The sequence below is a fragment of the Trichechus manatus genome, unplaced genomic scaffold (assembly GCF_000243295.1).
Source record: "Trichechus manatus latirostris isolate Lorelei unplaced genomic scaffold, TriManLat1.0 scaffold00079, whole genome shotgun sequence".
Taxonomy (NCBI): domain Eukaryota; kingdom Metazoa; phylum Chordata; class Mammalia; order Sirenia; family Trichechidae; genus Trichechus; species Trichechus manatus.
Window position 1 is genome coordinate 12593703 of NW_004444015.1, and position 11717 is coordinate 12605419.

An 11717-nucleotide genomic window follows, 5' to 3' on the forward strand; every position below is an offset into this window, starting at 1 on the left:
ACTGGGATAAGAATCACAGGATTCCTTCTCTCTTTCTTCTTCCCTTGGTGTGTGTGTGGGACTCCTTAGCATCTGTGGGAGCACCCTGCCTGAGAGGAACGAATATCTTCGGAGGAGGGACTCCATTCTGCTCTGAGTGAACTATACCATCTCAGGAGATAAGCCGGTGGAACTCTTCCCTCTCATGCCCCAGACCAAGGTGAGGGGCCTCTAGTTCTTCACTTCTCACTCTCTACTCTCCCTCCTTCTTAAGAAAGGAAACTAGTTAGGAAGAGATGCCTAAAGAACTACTATAAACTGCAATGCAAAGTAGGGATAAACAGGCTTCAACTAGGGCTAATTGATATAGTCTGGCCTTCATGAAAGGACTCAAATTTTAGATTTTTAAAGTCACCTGTAGTAATTTGTAAATTCCTATTCTTGTGTTGGGGGTTAAACATATTAGTTAAATGTAAATATTTAACATATATCAATATTTTTTATATTTTAATATTCTAGATCCTTAAAAATGTGATCCTATGCTTCGCTAGATCTCTGAGAAGTCCTGTCTGATGATATAAAGTGAAAACCACTTGATGGAGGCTGACCTATACATCACTCTGGGGACAACTGAATCTACCACCCCATCCCAGTTGTTAACATTTCCAGAATAGGAAGCAGAGTGAACTGATTATAACTGCTAAGTAGAGGCTACGAAATGAGATCTATTCTCTCTCTGTTCCACATCTGTTACAGAGGTCTAGAGGAGAGAAAGTAGGGAGATGGGCTGAAGACCTAAGGCTTAAGCTTTGGTTATTTCTGAGATTACTCAGCCCATGTCACTAATCAAGAAATGAGAGAGGGTTTCAGGACAGAATTCAGGAATAAAGTTCAAATAGTTTCCTCGTGGGTCCCAAAACGGTTTCTCTTGGGAATGTTATGGTGACTTTAGGTACAAGAGAGCTAAGTGTAAAATCTCTCCCCCGTCACCTGATTGTGAGCACCCTGGAGGCTGATTCACTTGTATATTCCTTTGTTTTCTTGATAGTAGTGTAGACAACATCCTCAGCACACTATGAAATAATCCCTGCTGATTCTGGAGCATCACAATTGCAAAAATCTTAAAGTGACTCCTGTAGGTTCTTTCTGCTTTTAGGAGAACAATTATGGAATCCTTAAGAAAGGCTTTCTCAGCGTCATTTGGAGGAGCTACATTGTTCGTATGTCCTTCAGCTTCCTGTTTTTACTGCCAACCTTAATAGCTAAGCAGCTATTAACAATTGCTATATAACATCTATAGAATAGATATGGGGAGCAATTCAGTCTCTTCCATGTCACTGACCTTCACAAATACCATGGATACTTATAAAAACATAAAATTAATATAGAGCTCAAAGAATGTATTCTAGATTTGTATCCTATCCTATTTTATCAAATAGGATTTCAAGAAAAACCAAATGAACTTTAAAGCCAGAAGTAAATGAAACTCATTATAAAACCAAAAATTAAGAGGAAAATGTCAACGCTGTCCAACTCCTGGGACAGAAAAAATGAAAATGGAAATAATGAACAATTTTGAAACCATCAGTAAGAATATTATATACAAAAATTAAAGAATGTGACCAAAGCCAGACATACAGGAATATTCATAACCTTAAATGCTTTTATCATGAAAAAAAGACAAAACAAAGAATGAAGCTAAAATATGCTGCTATTTGTGGAATCCTGCTGTATGTAGGACCTACACTTAAAAACATTTCATTTATTCTTCACTGTACCTAAGCAGTGTTGACATTCATAGTACTTATGAGCCTCATTTTTTGCTCTTATCTTTTTGAAATGTTAAGAAGTATAACTAGTCATTGTAAGGAAGAAATAAGAGCTGTGGAGACAGAATGAATCAAATCTAGAACAGCTGCCAAGAGTAGTTAGATATTTAAGAATGTATATACTTTGGAAAATGGGTTTTTAAAAGGGAGGGGAAGCTGATCTTATAGCTCAAACAAAACTATTTTTTCAAGACAAATGGACTGTTGCAGGTTAAGATTTTTATGTGTCACTGTCAACTTCTGTAGGACCAGTTTTCCTCAACAATTCTTAGAAGAATCTTCTGTAACGTGAGTGATTTTGTGCATAGTAAGGCCTGTTCTTTGCCTGAAGCTTTGAGAACAATACCTACACTTGTATGGCTTCTCCCCTGTATGAATTCTTAAATGGATAACCAGGCTTGCTTTCTGTCTAAAGCTTTTCTCACAGTAATTACATTTAAAAGGTCTCTCTTCAGTGTGAGTTCTCTGGTGCAAAGTAAGAGCTGTCAGTCGAATAAAACTTTTTCCACAAGTATTACATCTATGAGGTTTTTCACCTGTATGAGTTTTCAGATGTCTTTTAAAACTTGATGAATGGCAAAAACTTTTCTTGCACTCAAGGCATTTATGTGTTTCTCCTTCAAAATGAATTTTGCGGTGCTCTATAAGGTGTGACCGCCGAGTGAATCGTTTTTTACATACGGTGCATTCATGGGGCCTTTCCCCTGTGTGAAGTCGTTGGTGTCTGTAAAAGTCTGACCTACGAAGGAAGCTTTTCCCACATTCAGGGCAATTATGAGGTTCTGCTCCTGAGTGGATAATCTGGTGTCCAGTAAGCTGTGACTTCCAAGGAAAACATTTACCACAATGAGAACATTGGTGAGTTTTCCCTTGTGGACTCTTTTTCTTACTGGGTCTAGGAGTGGGAAGTGTTTCCAGGTTAGAGCTCTCAGGTTTTTCTCCTAGAGGGCAGATCTGATTATCTAAAAGCTTTGATAAATATGGGAGGTTTTCCCCTTTATTTTCTAATTGTTTATCATTTTCTTGTAAAACTTGAGTATGGAGAGCATTATCCTCAAAAGTAAAAATAAATTGATACATATTCTCCAGTGTTTTCTGTTGGGAAATATTTTCTTCAGTTTCGCTACAAATATCAAAACCTAAGAGAAGAAATAGAAACTGCCAATGTTATCATGTTCCAAGAACTGTGTAACCAAATACTGTTTAATCTCTGACCTTCTTTTCTGACCACTATGTTTATCCTTGCTTTAAAGGCTAATTCATTATTTTAACAAAGTGTAGTCCCTCATATTAAAATAGCTGTCTTGAATTCCCTCTATTTAATCTTGTTTTGATTATCTCCATTAGCTCCTTTCCAAATGACAGGAGTCTAAGTGTGGCAAAGCTTTTCACAAACAGCTGTTAAAGTGATTCATAGACATGCAGTTCTCAATAATACATTAATTTATGCCATGCCATGTTCCAAAAAGGGATTTAGCTTTTGTTTGCAGTTCATTAATAGGTATGCAACTTTCTGTCAGTTATTAGCTAACAGAAAATGTTCCCAAAATACAAACGGTATACGTATCTTAGTTCTTTCTTTTGTGATGACTATATACATATATTCATTACATATGTACATACATATTCATTACGTATATAGCCACAAGCTAACTTCCTGCTGACAGGGAATATAATCCAGACTTCCACAATCAATTGAATTCTTCAATGATTTTAAATTTTTTTCTTTTTTTCCCCACTCTGTCAGCATCTTGTGCTTTCCACTCAATCTCCAATAGGCCCTAGTGGTAGGTCTAGAAGGGACCAAACCCCTCTCTCCAAGCGGAGGGAGGAGTCTCCCCTGAAAAGTGAGATTATTCACTGTGCCCTTCACCACAGTCAGCCAGGCACAAGGAGAGGGAGATGGCTCTCACAATGGAAGCCAGCAGAGATGGAGAAAGCCTTAGGTAAGCATCAGAGCCTGAAGATCCTTGGCTTTGAGCGAAAATGCAGTAAAGTATCCAACAGATCAGTTCTCATATGACTAGAGGGCACTGGGAAGCAAGAAACCCAGGCAAGGTACCTGAAAAGTTATACAGATCCTTGAATTCAAGTATAATTATGTTATCTGGCATGCTATCTTGCAGGGTCTGCCTACAGGCCCTTGTGCTTTCTCCTTCTGTACCATCCCTGGAAGATCTGGACTACCCTCGAGACTTCAGTCACCTTCTATAAGCCTTTGACTCGCAAATTGCTGCCTTGAACCCTGATCTCTCTCCTGAGCTCCATTCCACGTTGGCCATTTCCATCCGGACACCCATAATAAGCATCTCAAGCTCCACATGATCCAGTCTAAATTCACCTTGACCCACCAAATTGCCTCCTCTGTGTTCTCTATGTCAGTGAATAATAGGGTTTAGGAAATTAGTGTCTCTTACCAGGATGACCGCAACAACTTACTAAATGGTGTCCCTGCTTCCAGGCTTACCCACTCTTACTATATCCCAAGTGATCTAAAATGCAAATCTGTTTATATCATTCCCTGATTTAAGAACTTCCAATTTCCCCACTGCCCTGATAATAAAGCACAAACTCCTCAACAAGGCTGAAAAAGTTCTTCTTCATCCAGGCGCCTGCTTGTCTCTCCAGGCTCATATGCCGCCACTACCTCTCCTCTCCCCCTTGCTGCCCTGTCACTGCAGCCTGGCTGAACTACTCTCCATTCTTCAAATATGCATGCTTTCTGTGCCTCTGCACATCCTGTTCCTTCTGCTAGAGCCCTCTCCCCTCCCCACTCCACCACTCATCAGGTGAACTCCTACTCATCCTACAGGTTTTATCCTAGATCCCACGTCCTCCAGGAAGTCTTCCTTCTCTTCCAAAGACTGGTTAGGTGGTCCTGCTGTGCACATTGATAGCATCCTACTCCCTCTACCACATCACTTTACAGTTCCTATTTACATATCTGACTCTTCCGCAGACTGTAAGCTTCAGGAGGGCTGTGTCAGTCTTGTGTACTACCGATAACCTTGCGTCTGGCACACAGCCTGGCTCTTAACAGCTGTTCATATACGTTTGTCGAATGACTAAATGTGAAGATGTGGAAAGGGACAAGGTTGCTGAGTGCTGGCAGTGAGCCAGTAATGGATGGATCAGAAGCCTATGTTTTGTAACTGGGACTGTTTGCAACTTATTTCCACTTTTTACTGTTTTCTCAGTATTTCACAGTCTCTTCAAAGTGTCAGTCTGCTGCAGTTGTGCCTGGGGGACTTGGGGAGAGGTTTCTGGCCACACTTGGGCCAATGCTTTGTAGGGGAGTGTGGGGACGGGAGCGCCTGAAACAGTGTAAAACCCCACAGGGAAGTGACACATGGGGCAACCAGGCTATGCAGTCCCGCTGCCTTTCCCCATCAGGACATTCTCCTTCCATTAATAACCCTGTGGCGCCTGGGCCAGTGGTTCTCAAGCTTTAAATTATCATGCATCTCACTCGCTGGGCAGCCTGTGAGACACGCATCCTAGGGGATTTGGATGCTGACAGTCAGTTTACTGCACTTTGAGAAACACGGCTCTCAAAGGTTTTGATTTAATAATATAGATATGTCTTTCATAGTGGTTGAGAGCTCGACTATTAACCAAAAGGTCAGCAGTACGAATCCACTGGGTGCTCCTTGAAACCCTATGGGGCAGTTCTACTCTGTCCTATAGGGCCGCTATGAGTCAGAATTGACTCGACGGCAAGGGGTTTTCATAACTTTGTAAGTGGTGAAGCCCCTTTCAAGGTTCTGAGGGGAGTGTATATTACTCTAAGTATTAAGTTTGAAGCTCTTATCACATAAAAGCAAGTGAGGAGGACCCAAGAGTGATAGAAATTCCTCAGGATCCACAACATCGCACATCCCAATGATTAAAATTTGCTGGGGGAAACGAGTCCTTATCCAGAGTATCTAACTTCCCATAGTTTTCCTGTATAAAATTCCAGATGCAAAGTCTTCTGAGCAGGGTCATTAGCTTAATGGGTTCCTAATTCCATTTTCTCTAACTGCTTTGTTCCCTGCTGTTCCCAGAGATAATTTGTTCCTCCTCTTTCTCAGAATGGTCCATTTCCACTGTGTAATCAGTGTTTCTAACCCTAAGCCCAACCCCAGAGAGCTCTTGCTCTCTCAGAACAGAAACAGAAGAAGCGACATAAGCCCCTTGCCTTACCTGGCTCGGAAAAGGGCTGGCATTCCCTAACATCACCATCTGTCGGGTTCTGTGGCCCTGCCTGTGGGATCCACTCCTCTGTCACTGTGGCCTCCTGGGAAGGTCCTAGGACGTGAAGCTCAGGTAACTCCAGTTGGATGTCTGGTGACTCCAGTTGGATGTCTGGTGACTCCAGTTGGATGTCTGGTGGTATGTGTGTTGTTCCCACTGGTGCCAGTTCTTCCAAGAGCATTTCCTGCCCACCGACCTGGGGGACATGACAGAACCCATCGCTCTGACATCTAGACCAGCACTGCCAGTGGACATACAATGCAAGCTACACATGTAATTTTACATTTTCTAGTGGCCATGAAAACAATAGAAAGAAACAGCAGAGGTCAATCTTAATAGCATGTTTTACTTAACACAGTATATCCACAATGTCCTGAATTCAACATGTAATTAATATAAATTATTAATGAGGTATCTTACATACTAAGCCTTTGGGACATTTCTAGTGCTCAACACCCATTGTGGCTAGCGGCTACTGTATTGGGCAGCACAAGTCTAGACCATATGAAGCTAAAATCTAAATTAATTAGCAAAACCCAGAAGTGATTGAAAGGTGGGAAACCACAAACTCCTTCCATCCTAGGGCAGCAGAACACTTTGGAAGACCCCGGTTCAGCCTTATGCTCACAGCTACTACAAAGCCCCACCAACGGACACACTGCAGTGCTCCTAATGTCCACCTAGAAGCACTATGTGCCTTCTCCAAAGATCCCAGAGGTTTCACAGGGGGGTTCTCAACAGAGGACACTGCCACCCCGACCCCCTCCAAGGTGTTTTGGATATGATGGCAGGTGGAGGCTATTGCAGTCTAGTGGGCCAGGGATGGGAATATTATTCACAGTGCAGAATTATTCCACGTCCCAAACAGCTTTGGATTGTCCCTCTCAGGCATCCACATAGATAAAAAAACCTGTCAAGAACCTCACCTTCTTGGTCATATAACTACAAATATCTTTATAGTTTTAGCATAACTTGAATTTTCTAGGAATGCACTACTGTGAAAATCAAAGGAAGGCTATACTATTTTTTCGCTCAGAATTTTACCAGCAGTTGTGTGGAAAATTACGTGACTAGTAGCAACAGGGCTCACAGTATTTGAGCTGTATCAGCCTGAAATGCTGGCTGTTGCATTCACAGTGATTCTAAGCAGAGATGCAAGCATCTGACAACTTCATCAGGTCTTCATTAGGTATATACTGAAATACACATTGTTGGTGGTGGGGGTTGCCATCGAGTCAATTCCGACTCATGGTGTACACCATTAGTGTATAATCTAGTTTCCTTTTACTGTTGCTTTAGATTCCAGCTAGACTTTACTCGACTCAGGAGTGGTCAGGTTTTTTTCTGGAAAAGGCCAGACAGGAATATTTTAGGGTTTGTGGTCCACATTTGGTCTGTCAAATATATATATATACATATATATTTTTTAAATAACCCCTTACAAAGGTAAAAACCACTACTAGCTCATGGCTGAACAAAAACAGGCCATTTGCTAGATTAGGCCCCAAGGCCATGGAATATTATATTGACGTTTTTTTATTTGATGTATGCATATAAGCTACGTTTTCTCTAAACTTCACTTCAGGACAGTTAAGGGGACATCACCAAGTAACTGTTATAGATTGGGTTTGGGTCTAGAGTTGAGAACCACTGACTCATATGCTGAGTCCAGCATTAGAAAAAAAGTGAAACAGACTTGGGGGTGAAGAATAACACAAAGACCAGACATCTGAGCTAGTCCCAGCTGCCTCTGCTACTTCTTTTTCTCTAATGACAGAGATCCCACCTTCTTTTCTCACCTGCTGCTCTGGTATCTCAAGTTCTCTCTCTAAGTCTTCTATCAGTGCCAGAACACTTTCTCTATTCTCTGGGCGGTACAGCCTTACCCAGCTCTCTATCTCCGAGGGCAGAATAGTTAGGAACTGCTCCAACACTAGCAGCTCCAAGATTTCTTCCTTAGAATGCATCGTTGGCTTCAACCACTGACAGCAAAGCTCCCAGAGGTTGTTGAAAGCTTCACGAGGCCCGGCTGCTTCTTGGTATTGGAACTGCCTGAAGCGCTGACGGAAGATTTCACAGTCAGTATCATACTCTTTAAGCGTGGAGCCGTGATTCAAGGAGGCCTGGATTGCACAGCCCAGGTCCGCAGCCATCGCTCCCTTCCAGCAGCTTAGAACTTATCTAATATTCGAGGAGTCACCTATAGCTGAGGACAGGAAAATACAAGAAAGTAGAAATAGCAGTGGTTACGAGAGGGCATACTTACTTACTGGTTTACCTTACTTTTCACCAAAGCTTTAAAGCAGAAGTTCTTAATCTTTTTGGTGGTTTTAAGAAACTGATGAAAGGTGTGGACTCACTTCAGAGAAAAAGAAACATCCTTATCCAATTCTACAAACATTTATACAATTTCAAAAGGTTTGCAAAATCTCCAAGGCCATCCATGGACCTTCTAGAATTGCGCTGTCCCGGTAGGTACAAGACCCATGTTAAGATTTAAGTTAAAATTTAAAGTAAACATTCAGTTCCTCAGTCACACTAACCACATCGCAAGTGCTCACCAGTGGAAAGTTCTACTGACACACCTACTCGTCCAAAATCGACACAATGCCCTCATTTCACCCTTACTATGAAGGTCCCCTGAACTTTAGCGACAGAGCCATATCCAAGTTTGAGTTACCCTCTAGCTGTGTGGCCCAGGCAAGTGACTTAGCTGACACGCAGTGCCGTGGGCTCTAACATGAGAACGACAATAGCACGTACTTCATAAAATTTGCCGTCTGGCTGCAATTGCATGGAAGCGAATAGCAGCGTGCCTGGCACAGAGTAAGGTTACTGCTTGTTCCTCCGAAGCTTCTATTTCCCTAAACCCAGGCACCTCACCGTCCTGAGGGCATCTAGGAATTGTGCCGAACCAGGCTGAGGACACACACCCGTTAGCCCGCTCAACCTCACAGCTGGACAGCCCTCCCCTCACTGACCCAAGCCTGCGACCAAATCCACCAGGGAATGGGCTATACCAGGGCTCCTTCCAGCGGCCCCTCCGAATTGAAAGTTCCCTTCACGCAGGACTGGTGGTTTCTGCTCCAAACCCCCGTAATGATCTGGCCCTCACAGGACTGAAGAGTAAAACAACGTGTGCAGATAAGGTATCTGAGGGACGGCGAGCAGGACACATCCCGGAAAAGTTGAAAATATGGTTTAAGATTGGACGCAGATGCCGGTGTGGGGGTGGTCCCGCGAGCTCCTCAGTGGCCTCCCGCTGTCGCGAGGGGCACCAGCCCCCCTTGAAGGAATCCCCAGAAGGCCTGGCCGCTCCCCGCTGAACCCACACCCGGGGTAGGCCTGGAGGCAGCCACTTCGTGTGGTCCGAACCTGGCCTCTGAGGGAGCCAGGAAAACAACGCCCGTGGCCCAAGGCCGGCCCCCCACCACCCTCAGGCCTCGGCAGGACTCACTGACTCAGCGTACCCCACTCTCCAGCCAGCGCTCGCCCGCCCACAGCTCACGTGGAGGAAGAAGGAGGATTGGCTGGGGATCTCCCAGGATTCTTCTGGGCGCCAAACTGCTAAAGGAAGTGCCCATGATATAGCCCCGCCTCCAGGCCCAAGGGGCGGGGTTGGGTGGGGCCGAGGGTTGGAATCCAGTGAGGCTCCTCCCCTTTCCACCCCATAATAATGGAGCGGGCAGAAACTTCATTCAAGGCATTCAGAGGGGTCAGTGCGTCTCTAACTTTGCTAAGTGGGGAGGTTTCTTGGGAGAACTCCTTAAAATTCCAGAATTCTGAGCCAAGTTCTGACACCCGGACTCGTGGATTGCTTTGTGTTTCCCCTGTTCGGGGTTTGGACAACTCGTATCTGTGGATTTATTTTCTGCCAAATATGGGAAAGTTCCACCCATTCTTTCTTCCAATCCTCTTTCAACCCCACACTCTTTATCTCCTCCCCTTCTGAGATTCCGAAGAAAGGAGTGTTGGCTCTTTTGTTATTGTCCCACAGATCCCTGAGGAAGGCCTCTAGGAAAGCTCCCCATAATCAGGCCACCATACACCAGAAATGCAAGAGCATGGCCAGTGGGGGGAGGGGGGACATAGCTGAGTTCTTGACTGCAACTCCCTTCAGAGACTGCAATGCATTGGCTGTGAACCAAGTCTGGCTAGGAAGGAGAGCTTCCCCCCAAGGCCTGCCAGGTAGTCTTGTATTTACCTAGGGTGACGCCTGACAAGCCACTTGACAAGCAAGAGTCCTCAGATACAAATCTATTTAATATAAATACCTTACATGTAGTGTTAGCAATGCATCAGTGCATCTTGATTGCATGTTTCATCGATTTCAGATTGCAGAAATAATTACTGGTGACTGGAATGTGAAAGTTAGAAACAAAGAAGAAGGATCATTATTGGAAATATGGCCTTGATGATAGAAATGATGCTGGAGATCGCATGATAGAATTTTGCAGACCAATGACTTATTCATTTCAAATATCTTTTTTCAACAACATAAATGGCGACTATACACGTAGACCTCACCAGAAGGAAAACATGGGAATCAAATCGAATACATCTGTGGAAAGAGACGTTGGAGAAGCTCACTATCATCAGTCAGAACAAGGCCAGGGGCCGACTGTGGAACGGACCATCAATTGCTCATAGGCAAGTCCAAGCTGAAGCTGAAGAAAATTAAAACCAGACCACGAGAGCCAAAATGCAACCTTGAGTATGTATATGCCACCTGAATTTAGAGACCATCTCAAGAATAGATTTGACACATTAAACCCTAATGACCAAAAAACCAGACGAGTTGTAAGATGACATGAAGGACATCATACATGAAGAAAGTAAAAGGTCACTGAAAAGACAGGAAAGAAAGAAAATGCCAAAATGGACGTCAGAAGAGACTCTGAAACTTGCTCTTGAACGTTGAGTAGCTAAAGCAAATGGAAGAAACAATGAAGTAAAAGAGTTGAACAGAAGATTTCAAAGGGCGGCTTGAAAAGACAAAGTAAAGTCTTATAGTGAAATGTGCAAAGACCTAGAGTTAGAAAACCAGAAGGGAAGAACATGCTCAGCAATTCTGAAGCTGAAAGAACTGAAGAAAAAAATCAAGGCTTGAGTTGCAATATTGAAGGATTCTATGGCCAAAATATTGAACAACTCAGGAAGCATCTCAAGAAGATGGAAGGAATACACTGTCACTGTACAAATAAGAATTGGTCAATGTTCAACCATTTCAGGAAGTAGCATATGATCAAGAAGCAATGACATTGAAGGAAGAAGGCCAAGCTGCACTGAAGGCATTGGTGAAAAACAAGCCTCCATGTATTGATGGAATACCAATTGAGATGTTTCAACAAACAAATGCAGTGCTGGAGGTGCTCACTTGTCTATCCCAAGAAATTTGGAAGACAGCTACCTGACAACCGACTAGAAGAGATCCATATTTGTGCTGGTTCCAGAGAAAGGTGATCCAATGGAATGTGGAAATTATCAAACAATATCATTAATACCACACACAAGTAAAATTTTCCTGTAGATAATTCAAAAGTGATTGCAGCAGTACACTGACAGGGAACTGCCAGAAATTCAGGCTGGATTCAGAAGAGGACGTGGAATGAGGGGTATCATTGTTGAGGCCTGATGGATCTTGGCTGAAAGCACAGAATACCAGAAAGATGT

The 11717-nt window shown here is 43.3% G+C and overlaps 1 protein-coding gene across 1 annotated transcript; it reads right to left on the bottom strand.

Moving 5' to 3' along the window:
- Positions 1-2024: 2024 nt before the first annotated feature.
- On the bottom strand, positions 2025-8197 carry LOC101342769 (zinc finger protein 449-like). The gene is made up of 3 exons (XM_004380974.2): positions 7844-8197; positions 5994-6240; positions 2025-2947 (listed from the first exon to the last, which is right to left on the bottom strand). The coding sequence occupies exons 1-3, from the start codon at positions 8195-8197 to the stop codon at positions 2067-2069; spliced, it is 1482 nt and encodes a 493-aa protein (XP_004381031.1). The 3' UTR covers positions 2025-2066.
- Between the last annotated feature and the right edge of the window lie 3520 nt (positions 8198-11717).